Here is a 24,653-nt window from a genome sequence, read left to right on the forward strand (position 1 = left end):
GGAGACATAAATGCACGAGGGGGTCAGTCTTTACCGGCATTTCCAGAGATTCTCTGGAAAGAGATTCTCAGATAGCAGCAACACTTTGTAGAAACATCCGCTTTGTTTCCTGTTTCAACTTACTCTATATCAGCACTGATGCATTGTGACCAGGGTTATTATAGTTAACGAAAACAAACGAAATAACGAAAACTGAAATTGAAAAAACATTGTCGTTAACTGAAATAAATAAATACTATAATTAAAAGGAAAAAACGATAACTAACTAAAACTGAATTGTGAGTTTACAAAACTAACTAAAACTAACTGAAATTATCGATAAACTGACTTTCATTTACTTGTTTTTTTTTTTTTTTTAAGCCTTGTGGATTGATATGAAATAATTTTTTCCGCTCTCCGAGTTTAAGCTGGGAGCGCCATCGGACAACTGTGTGAGTGTGTGTGCATGTGCGTGCGCTCACCACGCTGGTCCGCAAAGTAATCGCTGCCGAGAAAGCGGCAGAGTCCCGTATGGAGGTTCTTTGAGTACAAGAGCACAGATAGAATCGAAAGTCTTGTTGTGGATGATGAAAAATGTGCAGAACATTTCTCAGTCAGGAAAAACCAGCAACATCAAAGTCCACCTGAGAAGCGCACAACGGCTACAGAAACCGCTCTGATCCTACCAGGTAACCTGGCCTGTGCCTCTGAGAAACGGGACTACTTGTCGGGTCCACGCAGCCCAGAAAGTTGTGACTAAACTGTTTAGTCCTTGTGCGTTTCCGGCTACTCTCAGTGAGAGAATAACAATCAGGAATAATAATCAAAGCATCAATATAAGGACTCACAACTGTCAGCAAATTCCTGGTAGGAGACTGCTGAAACTATCAGGATGGACGTGAAGGAATGAAGAAAGTGAAAAAAAAACAGGGACAAATATGTTTGCAGCCAAAAAACTGAGCACAAAGAGCGAGGACCAAAAAAGAAGTCCCAGCATGCACCGCATATAAAACACCTGCACACGACCACAAGGTAATTAACACACACAATCCAGCTACACAAGCATAAATGTGGACATGAGGTTGAAAACTTCCGTAGACTATGTACAGAGGCCGCAAAGACCCTGCAAGTTTAATTAGCAGCATCTAACCAAGCTAGCTCCAAAACAGAAGCAGCATCAGGTGGTGAGAACATCAGGATGCAGCTGGATTTGAGCTTTGACTCCTTCAAAGAGTTTGTTTTTGTCAAACACCACATGTAGGTGTTGTTAATCTACTGCACTGAGGCTGAACTTTATTGTGGAGTTTATTGTAGAATTTATTAAGTTTGGGAATTCATGTTTTTCTTTGTTTCTCCCTGTTGATGTTCATGTGTGTCCTTAATATTACACACATTTAGCATGTCTTGTGAACAGCTGGTTGTTGAATATATTTCTTTAAACGGTATCTTTTGTCAAGTTTTCATTACACAATAGTCACTTTTGCGCCTTGAATCTTGCACCTGATTAGGTATGAAAATACTAAAACTAATACTGAAACTAACTGAAACTAAGCATGAAACCAAAAATAAAAACTAATAAAAACGAGAAAAACCACTCTGAAAACTAATTAAAACTAACTGAATTAAAGAAAAAAAAGTAAAAACTAACTAAAACTAAACTATAATGTAAAATCCAAAACTATTATAACCCTGATTGTGACACATTTATTCAGCAGAAAACTGTCTCAAGCGCTAGTATAAATAGTTCCAGTGCTGTCTTGACGTCACAGTTCACACAAACAGTGTCCAACATACCCATGGCTTACAAGGAAAAAACTAATGCACAATCCTAAATTTGCAGTAAAAACACACTTGTCTAACTTAACCTGTCACTATGTAATAAAAGGGCAAAGAACACAAAAGTTAAACCTGGAATCTTGCAGTAAAAAATTCAGCTGTGGTTTTTTAGATTACAGGAAACAGATTTTTTGTTCACAAGGAAAAATGCTGAAAGTGGGAAGACAACAATAAAATTCTGCAGCACACGTAAACACACTTAAGCAACGTATACTTTAATATAGCTATTTCTGTCTGACCTGGAGCTGGTTTTCCTGGCTTATGGCCTGGCTGCTGAGCTGCAGCCGGAGTTGTTGAATCTCTTCTTGGTTTATCTCCTGCACAGCTTCGGTTTCCTGTTGGGCCTTGCTCAGCTGTTTCTGGAGTTTCTCCTTGGATGCCATGAGATCCTCTGTGCTATGGAGCTGACTGTGGAGTTCCTGGTTCTCCTGACGCAGCTGCTCCATGCAGGAATTCAGCCTTTCTGCCTCCTGAGTTGCCTCCTCCTCCAGCTCCTGCAGCCTTGTTGACAGGCCCGCCCAGCGCAGTCGAGCCTCCTCACTCTCAGCAGTCAGCATGCACACATGCACACCTAGTTCTGCAGTCTCTGTGTTGGCTCTGTGAAGGGCCTCCCTTGATTCACTGTTCTCCAGACACAAAGCATCATAACGCAGCTTGAGTTTATCAAGCTCTTCTCTAGATGCTGTCACCTCTGCAGCAAGACCTGCTCGAGCCTGTGCCTCACCATCTCGCTCACGAATAAGAGCCTCCTCACGTTCCCGAGATCTAAGAATTTCATCCACATGCCGGCGGTTTAGTTCCTCAACTTGGGCCTTCAGTTGTTCTGATAAAACACAAAGGTCCTCTCTGGAGGCCTCTGTCACCTCCTGCAGGGTCTGAGCTTTCATCTTCTCCTCATTTCCTGCCAGAAGTTGTGCTCTAAGCTCCACCACCTCTTCCTGGAGCCTGGTTACCTCCCTTAGGTTGAGTTCCAGTTGCGCCTCAGCTATAACCAGCCTGAATGGGGTCTCTTTGGTTTCCACTGAGGATGTCTGGTGCTTGCTGTGAAGCTTCTGCATCTTTTCATTGCTCTCTGCTGCTCCTTTTTCATCGTGCAGCTCTCCACTCTGGCTATCTAGCTCCTCTGCTCGAGCCTGCAGAAGCTCACATTTTACAGTCTGGTCTCTTAGCTTAGTTTCAGTTTCCTGGAGCTTTTCAAGTAACTCTGCTTGGCTTTTCTGAGACACTATAAGGTTCATGTCTAATTTTTCAGCTTTGGTAGTGAGTGAGTCCAGTTCCTGTTGCGTTGTGGCTAACTGTTTCTTCAGTGTCGACTGACTGCCTAGAAGCTCAGTATTCTCCTGCTCGAGCTTCTTCAATTGAGCATCACATTCTTCCCTCTGGACAAATGCTTTTTGGACCATCTCCTCCAAATGCAGGTTTTCATCTAAAAGCTTCTTCTCTCTGTCTTCCACACTCATCTTTGCCGCTTCCACTCTACCTTTTAGGTGCTTCTCAGACGCCCTCAAAGAAGCTAGCTGGTCTAACAGGGTGGCCCTGCTCTCAGTCAGCTCTGTAATACTTGCCTCACCTTTCCTAACCCTTTGGAGAAGCTTGGCATTTATTTCCATTAGATTGCTGAATTGTGTTTTGTCATCAGCAGTATTCTCAGATTCACTGCAAGAAATTATTTCATCATCAATATTTCGAGAGCTCACAGTTTCTTTCTCTACATTTAGTTTTTCTAACTGCTCTTCTAAATGTTTGATTTTTTCTGAACTAGCTGCTAGCTCTTTCTCTCTGCTTTTAAGACTTTTTCTTAAATCTGAAATGAGGCTCTCAAGTTCCTCATTCTGGCTGCTACTCATGCTACATTGCTTCTCTACCTCCTCCTTCTCTTCCTGCAGTATTTTCCTCAGTTCCTCTGCCTGCCGTTCCCTGCATTCCAGTGAGGCTTGCAGGTCCTGAAGCTGGGCTCTCAAGTTCCCCGTCTCTTTCTCTTTTAAAGTCAGAGCCCCCTGAATTCGACCGACTGCACTTTGGAGCTCCTCTAGCCGTGTGAGTGCCTCCTCACGTTCATCATCAGCTCCGGCTTTTACTTCAGCTAGCTTCTCCTCAGCGTTCCTCAATTCTTCTTCCCTGAGTTTTAGTTCCTGTGACAGACATTCACAGTGCCTTGTTCGGTCCTCAGCCTCTCTTTTTGCCTCCAACCTCTCCTCCTCTGCAGACTTGAGTTTGTCCAGGAGTTCCTGGATTTTCCAGGCTGAGTCGCAGTAACTGGCAGTTTGTTGTCCCCTTTCTTTAAGAGTCTCATCTAACTTGGAAAGAAGCTCCATATTTTTGTTCTCAGCAGCTGTGAGCCTATCTTGAAGTTCACTGCTTATCGATTCCCTGCGGGTTTGACGACGATGATGATGATTTAGTCTTTCCTCACTGTTTGTTTCTTGGTTACTTTGGGCTGCTGTAGATGCTGATTTGTCAGACTTCTGAGCTGATAACTGTTCTTGGAGGTTTTTTACAATACATTTCAGCTCCACAGCCTCCTTGCCTAACTCTTGAACTTTCACCAAAAGCTCCTGCTGTCTGAGCTCAGACTGGTCGAGCTCAATCCGCAGATTCTCTGCAATGCTGCAGGATGAAGGTTCATCAAGGACACTGTGACTCAAATCTGGGGCTGGGAAAAACTCCTGACCCTGGTCAGTGCATGGAAAAAGAGAGCAGTGGTTAGGGGCTATAAACATTAGCCACATTTAACCAGACTGTTGTGGAAAATTATCTATATAGATATGTACCTGTGAGTGTGAATAACTGCTAACCAGACTGTTGACACTAGAGCAGCGACTAGGGGGCTTCCAAAGGAAGGCTGAGGAACCAGATCCTAATGTTCGCCTTTGATAATGAGATACCAAACTTTAGGGTCACACAAAGACAAACAGTGCAGACACTTTATTTCTACTAATTTTCTGTAAAATGTACTGGAGAGAACTGTGTTATTTGGAAATGGTTAAGAGGAACTAAACACCACACCTAGACACAGTACAAATACCAAGAACACACTAAGATTTTTAAGAAGTCCAAGAAGTGATGCAATATTTAAAGAATATACCGTATTTTCCGGACTATAGAGCGCACCATACTGTAAGCCGCACCTACAAATTTTTTGGAAAAAACTGGAAACGTACATATATAAGCCGCACCGGGCTATAAGCCGCTGGTATCTCCGCCGCTCTCGGTTTTCCACAATTACTCGGCACTCAGCAGAGGGGGACAGACAACCCCAAATTTGAGTTATAACAAGTCAATTCACCATTGATTCGTTCACGCCGAGCTTACGTGCAGCGGCTCTATTTCCCTCCTGTAGTGCCAGGTCGATAGCCCTCAACTTAAAAGCGGCATCATAGGAAGTTCTTTTTGTGGTTTCCATGATGAGGGAGTTTGAAAAAAATCTCTTTTGTGCCTGCTGCTAGCACTTGTTGGCGCTTTCTTCTTTGATTTCCAACTTTGACGTCCCATGATTCATATCCTGCTAAAGAGCCCCCTGGTGGTTAAAGAAAAATCCACAGAAACGCCGCACCGGGCTATAAGCCGCATGGTTCAAAACGTGGGAAAAAAGTAGCGGCTTATAGTCCGAAAAATACGGTAACTAAATTACAGTTTTTAAAAATAACTCACGTTCTCTATGTTATTGTTAAAAACCCACACTCAGTGGCCAATTTATTCAGAAGAAATGACTAATAAAGTCAAATAAATCTGTTCTGCTATCATAAAGTCTACTTTTAGATGGGATTAGTTAATTTGATGAACTAATTTCACTCAATTTTAGCAGCATGTTAAAGAGAAGAACAGATCAGAAATGTGGTCCACTTTTTACTGTGATCTTGTTAGTAGAAAAACATGACTGAATTTACACACATCCTGCTTGTACTTTACAAGTGCAGAAAATTGTGTCTGACTAGCCATGCTATTACATGATTATACGTGATGTAATTGAACACAGCTTCTGTTTTCCTACATTACCAAATGGTCATTCTTTCTATGAACTTGTACAATGTACAAAATGGAATAAAAAATTTCTAAGAAATTGGAAGGAAGTTACAAGACCAAAAATACAATTTTACCTATACTGTCATGGAATCATACTTCCTTACAAGAAGCATTGTCAAGATGTGGAAGTAAAGAGTTTAAACTATAAATTCATTATAAACTATATTCATTAAATTTATTTCAGCAGGTCAGTAACTTGAGTAAAACTTTTTCTGGATTTTATACATTATACATAATTTATACATAATTTCCATTTAGCCACCCACTCAGAGAGAATGTGTGTGTGTGTTGGCTGCATCAGATAATTTCAGGCTACTCGTGAGAAGTGCCAAGCGGAACAAATTCCTGCCCTGAAGCACTTGCTAAAAAGAAACTACAAACAGTGCAGGGCTTTACTGTCTAATGTAATCCTTCATAACGTATTTAAAAAATATTGCTTTGTCAATTTTTGACATCGATCCCGCTATTTACAGGTAATTTTTCACACCACAGTTTTGTGTTGTTGTTGTAGGTCTTTTTGCAATGCATACAATTTTCAGATCTGCAAGGATATTAAAAATAATCTGATGCAATACAACAAAAATCATCCTTTTAAATAACTGCTCGCTGCTTGTACAGTGACTGTAAATTGATCACAAAGAAATGCAAAGTTTTGACACAGCTGCTGACATGAGGAACAACGATCTAAGTTCACACGCTGTCACCAACCACACACACACACACACACACACACACACACACACACACACACACACACACACTCAAGCACTACAGCAAAAAGACAGAACTGTGAATATGTGGAATATGCGCAGGGTGATAAGATAATTAGGTGTTAACTTCACGTTGTGAAACACTCAGTACTTTGCCACCATAATATCACATTAGCAAAAAAAAAAACTGGTGTGTTAACCCCTGTTATTTTAGTCCCTCTGAGATCTATTTATTTACTCACTTTAATTATTTTTTAATGTAAAAAAAAAAATGTTATTATTTATTTTTTTAAGTTTTGTTCTTCATACATACATACCTTGCAAATTTTGGCCAATCTGCATCAAGGTCATAACCTCTGGCTGCCACATCAAATTGGATCTGGTTAAGTTCATAAAGATTGTTGATTATGTCAGCAGTGAGGTGAGACTTGAGGAATGGACTCCGGGCATAATACCAGTCACTGTATTGGAAGAACAGAAAAACAAAACAAATCATTAAACACAAAACAATAAAGGATACACTCTTATTTTTACTTGGCCAACCAAATCTTCACACAGTTGCAAAGAAACTGGCTAAATTAAAGCCAGAAATCTTAAACTGGTCCCATACAGGAAATGGAAATGTTACAAAGAATAAAAAATAGAATCAGTTACGAGCAGCAATCTGAAAAATAACAAAGATAACACAGTCTGATAGACATAAAATTCTGGCAGTGGCTAAAAGTGGCAGGCCTGAAAAACTAGCTACAGTAGATGAACAGTATCTGAAAGTCATGTCTGTCCAGCAAAGACCTAACACAGGTCCTGAGAGATGGAACTAGCCCTTCGGGTGATCCATCTGCTGGTTGCTGAAACATTTGTACACAGGAGGTCAGGAGAGAGGTACAACAGTGAGAGCCTACAGCTATCTGTAAAACACAGTGGAGGCTACATGTCAGCCAGTGGTGTCGGGGATCTTGCCAAACTTGATGGAATTATGTGTACAGAAACATACCATCAGATTTTGATCCACCATCTGGAAAACATCTGACTGGCAACAGCTTTCAGAATAAAAAACATAATGCCAAAGCAGTAAGCCAGATCTGAACAGAAAAGCACACAAAGGGGTGCCATCACACATGGATTGGCCTCCCCAGAGCCTGGACCTCAATATTATTGAAGAGGTGTGGGATTATCTTGACAGAGAATGGAACAGCCAACATCCTCCAAGAGCTCTGCATGTTCTTCAAGAAGCCTGGAGAATAATTCCTGAAGACTACTTAATAATAATAATAATAATAATAATAATAACTTAATTTGTATAGCACCTTTCCAAACACAGAGTTACAAAGAACTTCACACTTTGAATAAAAACCACACATTAAAGTTAAGTATACATGTTCCAATATACAGATACATAATCAACCATACGATCACACATTCATTCCAACACGCACACTTCCATAAATGCAAAAAGATATAAACTAAGGCCCCAAAATAATGGGCAGAAGATTAAAGAAAAACTAACCTATAAAAATGTGCTTTCAGGAGAGCTTTAAAACAAATCACAGACTCAGCTGACCCAAGCTGAGGATGGCTGTTCCAAAGTTTGGGCGCTGCAACCTCAAAAATGTGACTGTCTCTGGTTTTAATGTGACGGCGTGGAAAAAATAGGAGACCTTGATCAAACAGCTTATTCTGATATTGACTCTTTTTTGGTGTAATTTATTGGATTGGATGATTGATGTCAGAAGAAACTAAACATATTGGCAATTTAACTATTTATTTAACAAACAGGGGCCTCAGCAGCATGTGGAAGAACCATACAGAGCCACAACAGCCTTGCACCTCCTCCTCATGCTGGTCACACACTGCTGTGGGATGCTGTTCCAATTTTCAACCAGCATTTGTTACAAGCCAGCTAATGTGGTTGATCACTCTGGCACGAACAGCATGCTCAAGCTAATCCCACTACTCTATTCAGTGGGGTTGAGGTCAGTACTACAGCCAGGCCATTCCATCCTCTCCACTCCCAAATTCTGGAGGCAGTCTCTGATTAACCCCGCTCTGTGGGGGCGAGCGTTATCATCTTAGAGCAGGGCTCTTCAACTCCAGGCCTCGAGAGCCACTGTCCTGCAGGTTTTAGATGTGTCTCTGCTTCAACACACCTGAGTCAAATACAGAAGTCATTAGCAGGACTCTGGAGAACTTCACTGCATACTGAGGAGGTAATTCAGCCATTTGATTCAGGTGTGCTGGATCAGGGACACATCTAAATCCTGCAGAACAGGGGCTCTCGCCACTGGTTGAAGAATTTAAATAGCTCTCTGCATTGAGATTTCCTGCAATCACGACAACCTGATTGTTAGCACTTGGGGTACCAGAAGCTCAAAGCAAGAGTAAATAGCAGAATAAGCTGTTTGGCACTGGCAGAGAAGATTTGTCAAGTTTTTCATACTCAGTTCTCCTGCACAACTCACAAATGCATTTTCCTTACAACTGTGGCACCATTTAAGGGGAAATAAGCAGGCTTTCCAAGGGTATAAGATTTACTGCCAAGCATTGTTACAACAAGGAAACAGTCAGCAAACACAAATTCCCTCACTTTTTTTGTGCTAATTTTATGAGCAGGGGCCTGTAAAGCTTTAGATGATAATAATAGGATTTTTAAACTTGATTGTGAATATCACTGGGAGCCAGTGAAAGAACTAAGAAATTCCAAGAAAACTTGCCTGATAGTGTTCAAGCTGTGTTGGAGAATAAAGGGATTCATACCAAAAATTGACTTTCGAGTTCGTTAGAATTGTACAAACTGTTTTTGCCTTTTATACAGCTCAAAAAAAACACATGAGATCTCAATGAAAAAAATCATGCTGGTAGATATCCAGATATCCAGCATGATTTTTGATATGGACTGAGTAATGTGCTAGGAATGAAAGGATGCCACGTCGTTTGATGGAAATGAAAATTATCAGTCTACAGAGGGCTAAATTCAAACACAACCTAAAAATCAAAGTGAAAAAAATTATTTAAAACTTCACTGCAGCAACTCAAAATGGTAATTTGTATGGCCCCTCTGCACTGTGTATGCATGCCTGACAACATTGGGACATGCTCCTAATGAGATAATGGATAGTGTCCTGGGGGATCTCATCCCAAATCTGGACCAGGGCATCACTGAGCTCCTGGACAGTCGGAGATGCAACATGGCAACGTCAGATGAACTGAAACATAATGTCCCAAAAGTGTTCTATTGGATTTAAAACCAAGAGGAACCCAGGACCCACTACACCAGCATAGCGTCTGTCAATGGGTCCAAGGATTTCATCCTAATATCTAATGGAAGTCAGGGTGCCATTCACTAGCCTGTAGAGGTCTGTGTCCTCCATGAATATGGCTCCCAAGACCATCATTGACACACTACCAAACCGGTCATGATGAGCGATGTTACAGGCAGCATAATGTTCTCCACGGATTCTCCAGACCCTTTCATGTCTGTCACATGTGCTCTGCATGAACCTGCTCTCAATTGTGAAAAGCAATGGGTGCCACTGGTGGACCTGCCAATTCTGGTATTCTATGGTAAATGCCAATCAGGCAAAGTTCAGACACAAAATTAAAACATAAAATAATAGTCTGACAGTTTAGAGAACACCTTTTAAGAAAAGAAAAGAAAAAAAAACTGTCGCCATGTTTGCACTGTAACTCTGATGTTACAATCAGCAGCTATATAGTTAGCTTATCTTCCATTAGCTGAGCATACAGCCTGGAAACGGGGAAATTTTTAACTCAATTAAGTTGCACTCATGCTCAGTCCAGAACAAAAGCCCCTATAAAATGGTATTTTACTTTTGTCATAGTTCATATTTTTTGGTCCAGCATCACCCCCTAAGGTGGAAGAATTATATGCTCAAACGTGGAAGGTGCAATCCACCACCAAAGCAACGAAACTACTTCAGCTCCATTCCTGAGGTTGCTAACTAAGCTGAATGTCTGCTGAATGTAAAATACCTTGGCCATAAAGGACAACTGTGTTTAAATAAGAGTGAAATACTCTCTCTGATACAATGCTCACCAGAGCCAATGTGTTTGCCTCACTGCTGATCCGCTTTGGGTTTTTAAGTTGAGGTCTGTTTTAACTAATTTCTATGTTTGCAACTTACATATTGCTTGCAGCTTCAATTTTTAAATTGCACTTTTATTTTCTTTGAATTTTTATTATTGTTTCCTGTGAAGGGAGATGGGCAAAATTAGAATGTTGCTGATATTCATGTTATTGATATAAACTGCTATGTTTAGTTTTATTGTGCTGACAACAATAAACTTCTTCTTTTCTTTTCTTAAAGCAAAAATAAAACTGACATTTGATTTGAGAAAGAAAGGAACTGAGAAGTAGTGCATGGGTCTGTGGTCAAGTCATTTTTCTTCTGGGATTTCAGTGGAAAAAGAGAAATAGGACATAAAAAAGGAAGGGAGAGTCACACTTCCTAAGACAAAACAAAGCAACAGAGCACATCACTGGAGTAAAACACACATCTTGAAAACAAATATGTTATTGGCTAAAAATCACTCAGGATAGCAAAGTAACAGTTGCAGGACAAAAGTGCTCATAACACATTGTTATTGAATTTGAGCTGATTTGTTGTCTCACCTCGTGACTTTGTGATTCATAAAACATTGCTGCAGTGTGTCAGCGAGACGCTGGTGAACAAGTGAGTAGCGGATGAAGGCCCGTCCTTTCCCCAGTGACGTCTTCAACTGAAGAGACACAAAAATATACACTTTAGTCAGAAACACACTCACAACAACAGCAACTCACTGCTATGTGGACTAATCTCAGCGTGTTTCTTATCCAACTTATCAAATAGGTCAGACTTAACACGATTTCTACTTTCTGAGAAACTGTGACTGCACCTCCTTTTTTTTATTTCAGTAAATATTCAAATATGTTCATCATAGAGTTTAACTGTCTGTTGTTTTGTGCAACAGTCAAAAACACAAAGATGTTAAATGGCCAAGCTACTACGAAGATCCCAGTTCAGCTTAAAGATGTCTATATTTAAAGGTGATCACCATATAGAGACTAAATGTACTATTTGTAAGCCCAGACTCTCCAATACATTGGCAGATGGAGGGATTTAAGTAAGACAACAGATGCACAGATCTACCAGAAGGACACCAGCTGGAGACATCTTTATATCTGTGACAGGAAACAAAAAGAGTAAAGAGAGGGGAAAAAAATTTATATATATATATATATATATATATATATATATATATATATATATATATATATATATATATATATATATATATATATAAAATTTTTTTAATGTATTTATTTATTTATTTTTTAAGTTTTCTTAAATTATTAATCAACAGTCAGATGTTATGTTAAGATAAACACAATGACCAATTTAAGTCCCTGCAGAAACTTTAATCCATAAATCTGTCTTCCTCATGATAACAAATCAGTGGATACTTAATAATTAACTCTCTGATGCTAGGAAACAGTTAAAATTCTACAAGGTTTGCTATAAAAAAAAATTACATAAACAGTCAACTTAAGAAATTAATAATATTTATGATTAGGGATTAGTTTCAGTGATTTTTCTAAACAAATATTTGATGGTAAAAGCTGACTAATATAAGGAACTGAAGTTCCACTTACAAAACAGGGTGCTGAATGTCTATTTCAATGCTACAGAAAATAATTATGAAATATCCTGGTTACTTCATGGTGTTTGCATGGCTTCCGCATGCCAATAACCCATAAGCAAAGAGCACTTTGATTTCTAAACCACTCTTTAAATCACTTAATCACATAAAATCACTGACAGATAAACAGGAAACTAATAAAATACAATACTAACTAGGAATAAATCACAGTTATTTAAGTATGAAGCTCACCAGTGTGAATTCCCAGGACAGAAAGTGAGAAAGAAATAATACAGGTGGTACAGTACAGGTGTAAGACAGTATGTGAATTAGCAGCTCTGAGCCTTAGCACACCTGATTGGCCAGAGGATTAGTTCCATGGTTATACAGTCACTGTGTATTTCTATGTATGTGCATGTGTTGCACGCCATGGAAGGACTGAGGCACAAAGGGTGACTAAGCATGTGTGTGCTGCAGAGGAGGATTACCTCAGGGATGGACTTCACAAAACGGATGCCATCGTTAGCTCCCTTGATCTTAATCAGGCAGTCACAGAAGTAATCCCAGTAGTCTTTTCTGTGGCCAAGGAAGGTTGTCTTCTCTTTTTGGTCAAACTAAGAAACACAAACACATTTATTACTGCATTACCAAACAATGTATTCTTTAATGTGGACTGTACAACATGACCATCTAAAAATATGCTGTTAATATAACTCAAGATAGTTTTGCTACACAAATGTACACTTTTTTCAACTCAGACTTTCACCTCTGGTCACTTACAAGAACAGCTTAAGCAGATTAAAGAAATTACTCACTGGTATCACTACTAATAATCTTTAAATACAGGAAACCAGTGATAAGACATCGGAAAGGTTTCATTTTAAGGGTTCACAACCTAAGAATACTGGTGTGCAGCACTGACAAGTCATGTTTGAGCAGGTTTTAGCTGAATGCAGGTAAACAGGGTTTTTGTTATTGCATCTGCAACTAATCACTAGCAGACAGAAATGGCTCCCTTTCTTAGGAAATCCACTGGCTATATAGGAATCCCATCAAAATAAGCCACTGCCCAGGGAAGATAATGGTGTACTCACACTGGGCAACTTGTACCGTCCCTGAGAGCGTTTGCTGAGTGTGACTGCTGTGTGCCATGCCCTGGTGTGATTAGGCATACTGTGCCCTGGCCTGCTTGAAAAGGGATGGCGAGCTGGGGCCAAGACACGGTTGGACTCGGTATGAACATAGTGTGATAACTAGCTATGCCTAGGCAACTGTCTCTCCAACAACTGCTAAGCAATTAACAAATACGTGACAAGCCGGTGTTCTCACTGGTCCCCCAATTAAGCTGCAAAAACCATAAAATCATGAAACTGCAAAAGTGATTTGGGGTGCATGAAAGAGAGGGAGAGCAAGCACAAGATGGGAGGAACCGAAATGCCTACTTGGGCTCCGATCATTAAGGGCAGTGTGAGCACAGGCCATCAGGGAAGTGGAGAAAGGGAGGTCAGTCATGCTCAACCATTAGCTGCATAGCTGCAACTCATAGCTGGTACACTTTCAAACTCAAACTGAATCATACGGTGATACAAAATACAAAAGATATTTTATTGGAGTTCTGTTACACCCAATGCTCCTCTCTTTGACAGAACAACATACCTGCAGCAGGTATTCTAGTTTGTAGAAAAACTTGTGCAAGTTGGCGCTGTCGTCAGTTATGGGTTCACCACACTCTCTGTGTTCCTTACTTAATTCTATCACGGCATCTACAGAAAAAAAAAAAAAAATGCATTGTTATACAAAACACCAATATATGATTTTGTGTAGACATAGCAAAGAGAGAATCTGTTCACATTTCTTTGTCCCAGAATATTTTTTGTGACATTTAGACCAACCAGCCGCATAATTCAAACCACAGGACAGGTAAAGTGGATGCTACTGAGATACACCTAAACACCATTGCAGAGCAAGCATGCTCCCCATGGTAGTGACCTCTCTCAGCAAGATAAGCTACACCAAAAAACTCATCCTAAGACATTGACCTGGCCTCCAAACTCAGTGGAATATACAGCAACAAGGTCTATCTATTAAGACCTAAGTAGGGCTGGATACCAATAAGCCTTTACAGGGATTTATTGATTCCTTCACTGAAACTGAATTTTTTTTTTTTTTCTGTGTGGCAACAAAGACAGCTTGCACAGATTTTTCATTTTTAATGTGACTGTAACCATTGTTTTCTTTTACAGTACCAAATCCAAAAACAGCTTCTGTGTGAATCAGGTGTGCAAAAACTCCAATGTGTCATGAGTAAAGGAACTGAAAAGCTCAGCGGCACTGCATTCAGATAGACTGGACAAAATCTGATCCATATGTCAATGCCTATCCCTACACCACATTCCCAGAGCTCCAGCCAAAAAAGCTCAGCTAAGTCATAACTCTTTTGGTGGCTGTTGGAGACCTACACTGCATTTGTCTGGTGGTTTTAATGCTGCAGCTGGTCACTGTATAGTGCATCAAGTATAAAACATTTACATATAAAAAAAAAATCTTTGGCTGAAGATACTTCATGCATGTTGCATGGCACACATTAAGGGTAATGTACTGTAATGCACATATGTGGTTTATTGTATGTGTGGTCAGCTTAATTACCATGCAGATCTCTGATTATCCTCTGCAACTGTTTATCCCCAACTGATGAGGTGGAGGCCATTGTGGGGATGTACTCAGGCAAATTCTCCAAAGGATTAAAAATACAGAAATGCAAGTTATTTTACATGCTTCAGAAATGCTCTCACGAGTTATCAAGAATACACACACACAAAAAAAGCGATTATAAACCTGTGCCAAAGCGGTAACAGTCGGGGGGTAAAGATAAAATGGTGCTGTCCTAAATTAGTTCACTCCTCTGTAAAGCAAGAGATTCATAAAGCTAGAACTGCTGTAAGACGCACATTGATGAAAAGGCACTATCTGTAAAGTTTACGAAATGTGACTGCATGTGTACAAAAACGAATACAACATCATTACAACAGGTCACCATTTGTAGCTACAGCGTCTTTGTCACAGCGCGCTGAGACAAGATTTGTCTAGATTTATCCACCGTCGCCATTACGACCCCGAAAAGTTGAGTCGTTTCACTTTAAAACGCAACAAACCGCGACATAAACATCGATTTGTCAAAACCTTAGCGAGCGCTACAGGACGGACATGCACCTGCTCTCAGCGACTCGTTTCTTGCTTTATTTAATCTCGGTTTCTGTTCCTAACTGTCGTACTTAGGTTGTAAATAAGAAGAAACACTTCAGTGTTAAATCAATCACAACACGAAACACGTACTTGATGTGAAAAATTGTCCGGAGGGTCCAGTTTGTCACCGATACAGCAGAAACTTGCTCCCGATGGGGGCGGGCTCTGTAAATGATTGACGGCTGACTAGCCACTAGCTACAGCGAAAGTCTCTCCTAGTTTGGTTGAGAGACAGCATAAATAAACAAAGCTGAAACGTACGTGTTGCATATACATGCATAATAAGTTCAAAATTAAAGTTCAAAACAAGTACAGTATATTCAGTAGTTTTCTAAAAACATTTTTTACATTTTAAGAATTTAACTATTTGAAATCTACTTAAATAAAGGGAGCAGCTGTATCCAAAATCAAAGATAAAATTAAGGATTACAAAACTACCAGTAAATATTTAGGATTCTCAGAGGCCTAAAAAATGTGCTCTTGCTGTTAGTCCAGCAGTCTCATAAGGATAAAAATACCAGAATGACCACAAGCACATGCCCTCAAACAAAAAAACAAAACAAAAACAACAGTAAATCAGTGTACATTTATTTGATTATTGACTTTTCTGTTCTACTTATTGCTTAGCATTTACTTAATGCTCAGCAGCTTGCTCTGTATAGGTTACATTAATTAACAAGTGCCATCAAGTGTCATCGGTGTTGACTACGGGTTACATATTAATAAATTCAACAACCTTTGATGCAGGATATTGATATTTATATATCATTTTCCCATTGGATCTTTTAAATCGCTTTGATTTAACTATGGTAATGAATGTTTATCAATAAACAGTCACACCTGTTACAGGTAAAACAGGTAAATTCACATATATGAAACGTGTATACATCGCTATTTTCAGGAACATGTATTTTTCCATGTGTGAAACCAAGATGCCCTGCAACCTTTTTGTGGTGGATGAACCGAGAATAAACTTGAGTTTCTGTTCACCTTTATGATATTTAAATCCACACTCACCTAGCTCTCACTGACACTTTTGCTGAGGACCCTGGAGTGTACTCCCCCTTTGTGCAGGTACAGTATAATTCCATTTTCTTTCATTTTAATCAAAGTCAGAGTCTGAGGTTGACTTTGACAACACCACAATTAAAATTTAGGGTTTTGTGTACAGAGTCCATCAGTGTTCACAGAGGGGAAAAATATTTCAGAGGTGCATTTCACTAAACTGAGTGCAGATTTTGATCTGTTTGTGCACATGAATTAATCAGCCCATGCACACAGAACACACAACAGCATTTTGTGCACTGAATATAATTGTGGCCTTTTCTTGTGCCCCCCCCCCCCCCCCCTTTTTTTTTTAGAATACTTTATTTTAGTTTTTCAAGAACAATGTTACACTTATAAACTGACAAGACAAAATCAACTCAGTAACAAAACACAGCTAAAATAAATCCTTTTCCCCCCTTTTTGATCACTGATGACACCTTTAGTTCCCTGAAGAAAAAAACAATTCAAGAGAATAAATAACTAAAAAAAAAAACCTATAATTTCAATGCAGAATTCCTTGTAAATTTTAATTAGGAAATCTTCAAGTAAAGTTGACTTACTACCAAGAATTGATTTTTGCTAAAATTACTCAAGTAATTCTACTAGCAACACACAAATTGTGCTCAGAATTTGGTAGTAATTTTTACTTGGACTTCCTTTGTGTTAAATTAGAAAATTGCTTTGAGTAGCTTGTTTTTATTCTGCATGGTACGATAAAATTTACTTAGAATTTCATCTATCATTACACCACTATTATAATGTGATTTTTTTTTTTTACATGATACTTGTTGTGTTAACATATGGCTTTCATAAAACATTAAATAACAGATACTTTTAAACAACAGGGCATTTATTAAGCTTTTCAGCACTGATTACATACAGTACTCCAGCATTTACACATGCATTTATCAGGATGTAGCTGACAGGCAGTTCAGCAGTTAATATTACTTAGATTGGTGAAATTTACATATTTAGATGACAGAATTACAAGCAAATGGCAAATAATGCTTTAAATAAATGATAACATTTTAAAGTATAAGCAAAGTATTTATATTTTGGGAAAGAATACCCTTTTCTTTTTAACACGATTAAAGAAAACAGTCTCTAAACAGTTCACAGTGAGATCTGTAGATTGTCCAAAGTTGTTGAATTATTTTAAATACTTTTTCATGTTGTGCTGTTTCCTACATGACATTTTTTTGCCAAACTTTTTTTTTCTAAATCTTTGATTATTTATAATTGTTTTTCTTTTCCACACAATGACCAGTGATTAAAGTAATTCAGTCATCAGACAGCATTATGCTGTAATTGAAAGATGACCAAGAGGAAACCCACACACTCCACAAGATAAGCAAATTTTACAGCAAAACATGCTATAATAACAGTAATATTTAAAGCAAAAATTAATACATCAAAAAGGGGTGTAATATTATCATCCCTTAAGTAAGACTGCGTAATTTGACTTAGCTGATACACCTGTCTAACAAAGCTTTTTTTTAATTTAGATTTTCTCTTCATGCTTGAAGAAAATGGATACAATGGATTACTCCATTGATGGAATCTTGACCACCAGCTATGACTATCTTGATGAAATATGCAACAAAACAAGCATCATGGACTTTGGAGCGATCTTCACTCCAGTGTTTTTTTCCATTGTGGTGATCCTCAGTGTCTTTGGCAACATCCTGGTCCTGGTGATCCTGGTTAAGTATGAGAATCTGAAATCCCTCACCAACACATTCATCCTGAACCTGGCTATATCAGACCTCTTCTTCACAGCAGGACTGCCCTTCTGGGCCTACTACAACATGCATGGATGGACTTTAGGGGAGTCTGCATGCAAAATAGTCAATTTTATCTTCTGCCTTGGCTTCTACAGCAGTGGTATCCTCCTCATCCTGATGACTGCCCACCGCTATGTAGCTGTTATGAATCCTCTGTCTGACATTGTGTCCACCACAGGTTTTTACAGTACTGTAGCATCTGTGATCATTTGGGTAATTAGTATCCTGGTTTCAAGTCTAGCTTTCGCTTTCACCAAAGTTGCAGAGTCAAACTACTGTGTATATACAGATTCTTACTGGAGCTTGTGGGGTATCTACCAGCAAAACATCCTCTTTATAATGACCTCAGTGGTATTCATGTTTTGCTACACTCATATCCTGTGCAGGTTACTTCATCCTGTGCAAAGAAGAAGAAACAAAACTCTGAAACTCATTTTTATTCTCATGGTTGTTTTCCTTGTAGGATGGGTACCTTACAATGTGGTGATATTTCTGCAGTCATTTTCTTACTGGTCCAGCGAAAGTGATGCAATACAGGAAGAGTGTGAAAAAAGCATAAGACTGGATTATGCCTTCGAGATTAGCCGGCTTTTTGCTTTTTCACAGTGCTGTCTCAACCCTGTGTTTTATGTGTTTGTGGGGGTTAAATTCAAAAGCCACTTGAAGAAAATGCTGAAGAGCTTGGGCCTAAACAAAAACAGCAACAACAACAGTTTTCGCAATAGGCATAGCCGGCATACAATCACATCAGTAACAAGTGGGGAAGACTTGTCCATGGCGCCTTGATAAAGTGAAAACCGGAAGAAAGAGCCTAATTCATTAATACAGTTGATTCTCCAAATTTCTAAAAGGCATTCATTGTTCTTTTGAATCTGGTTTCATTTGGGAATTAACTGCCAACATAATTTCCCAAAACAATTATCCCCAATGTTACTCTTGTAGTCTGCAATTGGAATAGCCAACATTAACTTCTGTATTATCTATTTGGAGCATTCTTGGAGGTAGAAATTGGCAGGAAAGAGGGTAAAGGAGCAGGAAAGTCATATGTAGAAAACATCTAGTTAGCAGTGAGTAAGGGTGTATAAAGTATACATCCCATCGATTTGCCCATCAGGTGAGTATAGTCTCTGCAGAGCACAGTCAACCAACAAGCCAACCAGTTTGGGAAAAATAAATTATGCTGGCCTTAATCCTAAACCGTAACATAACCTAATGGTTGTGGAAAAAAACACTCTTAAAACACTCTCCTCTCTCGTTCTTCAGACCTCGACATGTATCAGGTCATCCTGCTCACATTTGTCAACAACCCAGATGCAACTAAACAAGAAATATTTTAAAGTGTGTGAAATGAATATAGTGTCATCAGTGAGCATTTTTAGTCTTAGTTCTCAGCGGGTCAGATTTTGGAGGCTTTTTAACATCCATTTTCTGGACCTTTTTTTACTTTGTGTTTTGCAATCAAACATTACTGATTATTACTGATTACTGTTGATCAGGTTGCTTATTGCTTGGCATTAATCATTCAGTTTAACATGTATATACGAACATTTGCAAGATGCAAGATGCAAAACATACTGAGGAACATAGTAAAACTACACCAGTTAAACATATCATATGATTAGCATTAATATTAAGGGACTTAACTGATACTTATAAAGCTGCATCATTGTCAAACTACAATTGCTTCCTTAATATCTTCAGCCCTCAGTAATGAAAGCATGCAGACATGTTCAACAGGTTTAGTCATTCAGCCCAAACACCAGAGAGGAATTTGATAGAATAGCTGGTTTGACTATCTCAGAAACATTCGATCTCCTGGGATTAACACACATCAGCTTTAGAGTTTAAAGATAATGGTGTAATAAACAAGCAAGAATTAAAGTGACTGGAAGCTACTAATATTAATGTTAATTCAAAGCCTGAAGAGTTTATTATTCAGATGGTGGGAACACAGAAAATTCAGGCTGTTCTGGGGTCAGTGTGGAGTCACACCAGCTACTGGAAAGGCAAAGCTGAGAAAAAAAAAGGAGAATAATAAGCATGAGGCTTCTGTAGTGATGTGTAATATCCTGTTTCATCACACTTTCTTCATGTACTTATCTGTGGTTACTGGACATTCTTCTGTACATTAAAGAGCTTTTCATTGCTGTACTACTGTAACAATTTCAAAAGTATGTTGAGCTACTGGTTATACTGTATATGCTCTTAGAGATAATTCAGAACTCTACATCACTTTGATTATTTGTGCTTTATTTTATGTTATCTTATCAATGAGTTTTGTAAACTTTTTTAATGTGTCCAGATTTCAGCAGTAAATGATGCCTTTCCAGCACAATATTTTCACATTTTAATATCAGCATCATCATCATGAATTTTTATACTTCACAAAAGAAGAACTTGCATTTTTGTGTCTGTTTTGATTAGACAGTCAAATACCAATGAAAACATGACATAAACATGAAAACATACTTTTTGTTTTGTTCAAGTTTCATTTGCAAAAAAAAAAAAAGGTTTCCCAAGTTTTTTAATATCTTTTTGTTAAGGGAGTATCTTTGACTTAATGTGAAACAAGAAGAGGAACTATCAGTTAACTCAAGAGCATCACAACTGTTCCATCACTGTGCAATTCAACCCAAGACTTGACAGCCTGATGTTTGTGGTAAGGTGATCAGTACTTGCTGTGTTTACTCTTCTAATTTGGTACTTAATTACTGTTTATGGTTTACGTAATATATTAAAACTAAAATCAAGAGTTTTTGTATGTTTATAGAGAATGGCTCAGTTAATGCGTTTAATTACATTTTAAAACAAATCTACTTTTGTGTTTATGTTTTCTAGAAAATTGACAATGGCAAACAATTTCACAACAGCTGATGACGGAGTGAGCGATCATGTTGAATATCTTTGTGAGACTGACTTTCCAGCTATCACTGGTCCTGCCTTCATCTTGATCTTCATCATCAGTGTCATAGGCAATGGTCTCCTCTTATGTGTTCTTTTCATGTATGAAAACCTGAAAAGTGTCACAAATATTTTTATCCTGAACCTGGCCTGCTCCGATTTGATCTTCACCTTCACACTTCCATTCTGGGCCACTGATCACCTCCACCACTGGGTCTTTGGGGACTTTGTCTGCAAATTTATGACTGCTGCATTCTTTGTTGGTTTGTACAGCAGTGTCATTCTGCTGACTGCAATGACAGTGGATCGTTTCATTACCGTGGTGCTGCACAACTGGCTAAGCTACGTAAGAAGAAAGAAGAAGTATGCAGTTGGTGCTTGCATAGCTGCCTGGGCCATCAGCATCTCAGCATCCCTGCACGATGCTATGAAAGTAAAAGTGGAAAACTTTGATGATGTTAACTATTGCGAGGACAGCTCTAGTGACAGACTTGGATATTATCTCCAAGTATCACTCTTATTCTTCCTCCCATTTGCCATCATTATTTTCTGCTATTCTGCCATCCTCAAGACAGTTTTGCGAGCTTTAAACAGAAAAAAGCACAGGACTGTAGCTGTGCTGTTGTGTATTGTTGCAGCCTTTTTCATTTGCTGGGGGCCATATCATATTTTGCTTTTAATCAAGTCTCTCTATAGACCCAAAGGTTGTAAGGCACAGGAACGGTTGGATATTGCCTACCATATCTGTGAAATACTTGCCTATTCTCACTGCTGTATGAACCCTCTGCTGTATACGCTCTCACAGAAGTTGCGAAAGCATCTGTTGAAACTGTTGCACTGTGAAAATGTGTGCAGGAAGAACAGGGAGAGAGACATGGGTCTCACTTCTGTCAGTCAGAAAGTAACTTTCACAGCACAAAGCTCTGCTGTTAAGTTGGAACTGCACAACTTGCATGGAACTGCATTAAACAGTCACTCTTGATATTAAATATTGATTAAATTTGTAAATACTTTTATTTTGCAAATTCCCTTGACATTACATACATCCATTGTTTTTAATGTGGCAAGTAAACGCTGCATGTGCATAAAAATATACTCTTCTCAACTGCCCTGTTTTTGTAGGAAATAAAATGTTGCTAGAATCCAGTGGAGATGTTTTCACTTCTTTGTTCTCTCTAAATTTTTTGGTGAGTCATGATAGGCTGAACTGAAAAAAATGCATTGACAGCAAATTTCTGTGGTTCCTGATTCAGTCAAATGAGTATGAGGTACAAGTGCATTAACACAATCACTGAGGGAAACAGTGAGCAGTACCTAAAGTGACACGACTGTGCATGCACAAGGTAAGCTCTCCCTGGCAGTTTTGAATTAGGTCCTAACGTAGTCATAAGAAATGATTTACATGATAATGAAATGTGAAAGTTTAGAATAGAAATATAAGAAAATGCATGGAAATCTGAGAATATGGGGTGGAATTTAATGTTACAGCAATATGAATCAAACTGAGAATCTTAAATAAAACTTCTGTGTGGAATAAAATGAGGTACACCAAACAGACACATCTTATATATATGCAGGTATTTAACTTTTAAGAGGATGGAAAAGTCAATGCTGTTGTGCAAGCAACAGGATGTGTTATGACCGTTTTTTCCCCACTTGTTCACAATAACCTCTGTGGACACACCTTCTGTTCAAGGCATGAAACATACAGAAGAGTATGCCAAACAACTTTGTGATTATTTCTGATGTTTCTGAACTGCATTTGTTTTATCTGTCTGTTACTACTATATCTGCACCACAATTTTTTCCATTAATGCAATAATTTATATGAACTTGATTTAAATAACTTTAAAAAATTTACATACCCCATTTTCTTTATTCATCAACAGTAATTTCCTCACAAGACCACCAAAAGTAAATAATGGCCATGAACAATGACGATTATGACTATATCCATGATAAGGCTGAAAGCGAGGCTGAGACTCACATTGACAAAACAGCACTTCACTATGCTGCTGCATTCACCACTCTCACCTTCTGCATCAGCCTGTCTGGAAACAGCTTCCTGCTGTGGGTTCTCCGGATGGAACGACCTTGGAAGACCACATCGGATCTCTTACTTCTGCAACTCACAATTTCTAACCTTTGCTTCACGCTGACCTTGCCCTTTGCGGCCTGCAATGAACTGCATGAATGGATCTTTGGAGAGTGGACCTGTGGAGTAGGGATAGGGATTTATTATCTGGGACTGTTCACCTCTGTGGTGATCCTCACTGCCATGCCTCTGTATTATTATGTTACTGTGATTCAGGCTTCATGTTTGTCTGTATGGGTCTCAAGACAATATAGTGTCCGCGTAGCTAGCGTTGTGATGTGGCTGGTATGTGCTGCTGCAAGCATAAAGCTGTCTGTAAGTAGCAAAGTTGTTGAATTTGGCAGCAGTAAAGTATGTGTAACTTTGGTGGAGTCCAAAACTATGGAACTCTTTGACATGTACATGGAGATTTGCCTTTTCTTTCTCATTCCTTTCCTTATCATTACATTCTGCTATGTCCACATATGGATAATGGTGAAACAGGGCAGGATAAACAGCCATCAGCAGCCTTCAAAACTGATTTTATGGATAACTGTTGGCACTTTTCTTTGCTTGGCTCCTTACAATGTCCACATCTTTATACAATCCTTGCTAATATTGGATGTTCGTATGCACACACATGAGGTGATATATGCATTGCACTATACATGGTTCATTATCAATCCCATGACTCACACCTTCTGCTGCCTCAGCCCTCTGGTCCATATAATTGGAGCACAAAGGTTTAGGAGGCATCTCCCCATGCCGTGCAATAAATTATCACTATGCAGAGATGAGAGTGATAATGACGGTTCAATGGCATTCATACCTCTCCAAAATGCTGAAGAAATGTGAAGTTACAATGCCCTGCCATGAGCATCCCTTAGAGTTAGATGACAAGATGCGTTAGGATTTGATCAGATAAATTAGCTGAAATTAACAGCATTGAAAAGTGAGTGGTAGCTTTTAATCATAGAGATTGGCTTTTGTTAATGCTAGTGGGATGCACTGTGAAATGAGATTAATGGCTTATCGAGTTGAGTTTTCCGCATTACAAAATTGTTTCTTTTACCGGTTTAAATCACCATAGTAACTTGAACACGTAACCTGGTTGGCAGCAGGTCTTATTCCGAGTTTTGGTTTTAAATTGTCTGGAAGCGTAGCAGTTTCACAGATTCTTTTACTTACAGTATGTTTTAAGTGCATTATACATTCTCTGTTGGGTGAATACATTTTATATGTGCAAATTGTTAAGCTGTATTTTCCTAATACCACTGAATAAATACTATACTGTGCACCAGACTTGGGAATGAGCATGTGTAAATTTAGTGATGCAGAAAAATGTATAAATGCGGTTATTCCTGGTCCTAATCTGCTGCTAAGTCACTTTTACCTGATGGAAGTGCAGCTACTAGAACA

General features: G+C 38.8%; 4 protein-coding genes across 8 annotated transcripts in view; 3 read left to right on the forward strand and 1 right to left on the reverse strand.

Moving 5' to 3' along the window:
* The window catches only part of fyco1b (FYVE and coiled-coil domain autophagy adaptor 1b), a 35,331-nt gene extending 19,698 nt beyond the window's left edge, over positions 1-15,633 (reverse strand). For 2 of the 5 annotated variants that reach the window (XM_030751584.1, XM_030751581.1), the window contains exons 1-8: positions 15,519-15,633; positions 14,832-14,916; positions 13,842-13,948; positions 12,674-12,799; positions 11,179-11,285; positions 6,866-7,009; positions 4,587-4,683; positions 2,055-4,487 (exon numbers count right to left, since the gene is read on the reverse strand). In XM_030751584.1, the coding sequence (XP_030607444.1) occupies positions 2,055-4,487; positions 4,587-4,683; positions 6,866-7,009; positions 11,179-11,285; positions 12,674-12,799; positions 13,842-13,948; positions 14,832-14,892 (3,075 nt within the window). In that variant the 5' untranslated portion in view covers positions 14,893-14,916; positions 15,519-15,633. The other 3 variants (XM_030751582.1, XM_030751583.1, XM_030751585.1) reach the window with 3 other exon arrangements.
* An 840-nt stretch (positions 15,634-16,473) lies between these two features.
* Positions 16,474-20,713, forward strand: LOC115795199 (chemokine XC receptor 1-like). The gene is made up of 2 exons (XM_030751011.1): positions 16,474-16,502; positions 17,981-20,713. The coding sequence occupies exon 2, from the start codon at positions 18,005-18,007 to the stop codon at positions 19,043-19,045; it is 1,041 nt and encodes a 346-aa protein (XP_030606871.1). The 5' UTR covers positions 16,474-16,502; positions 17,981-18,004; the 3' UTR covers positions 19,046-20,713.
* A 47-nt stretch (positions 20,714-20,760) lies between these two features.
* Positions 20,761-22,203, forward strand: LOC115795198 (chemokine XC receptor 1-like). Its single transcript, XM_030751010.1, has 2 exons — positions 20,761-20,918; positions 21,098-22,203. The coding sequence occupies exon 2, from the start codon at positions 21,108-21,110 to the stop codon at positions 22,140-22,142; it is 1,035 nt and encodes a 344-aa protein (XP_030606870.1). The 5' UTR covers positions 20,761-20,918; positions 21,098-21,107; the 3' UTR covers positions 22,143-22,203.
* A 222-nt stretch (positions 22,204-22,425) lies between these two features.
* Positions 22,426-24,505, forward strand: LOC115795200 (C-C chemokine receptor type 8-like). Its single transcript, XM_030751012.1, has 2 exons — positions 22,426-22,503; positions 23,050-24,505. The coding sequence occupies exon 2, from the start codon at positions 23,082-23,084 to the stop codon at positions 24,087-24,089; it is 1,008 nt and encodes a 335-aa protein (XP_030606872.1). The 5' UTR covers positions 22,426-22,503; positions 23,050-23,081; the 3' UTR covers positions 24,090-24,505.
* The last annotated feature ends 148 nt before the right edge of the window (positions 24,506-24,653 follow it).

The sequence above is a fragment of the Archocentrus centrarchus genome, chromosome 17, assembly GCF_007364275.1.
Source record: "Archocentrus centrarchus isolate MPI-CPG fArcCen1 chromosome 17, fArcCen1, whole genome shotgun sequence".
Classification (NCBI taxonomy): Eukaryota; Metazoa; Chordata; class Actinopteri; order Cichliformes; family Cichlidae; genus Archocentrus; species Archocentrus centrarchus.

What these genes read in the sequence shown, in the direction of transcription:
- LOC115795199 (XM_030751011.1), top strand. Translation starts at nt 18,005, where the DNA reads ATGGATACAATGGATTACTCCATTGATGGAATCTTGACCACCAGCTAT.
- LOC115795200 (XM_030751012.1), top strand. Translation starts at nt 23,082, where the DNA reads ATGGCCATGAACAATGACGATTATGACTATATCCATGATAAGGCTGAA.
- LOC115795198 (XM_030751010.1), top strand. Translation starts at nt 21,108, where the DNA reads ATGGCAAACAATTTCACAACAGCTGATGACGGAGTGAGCGATCATGTT.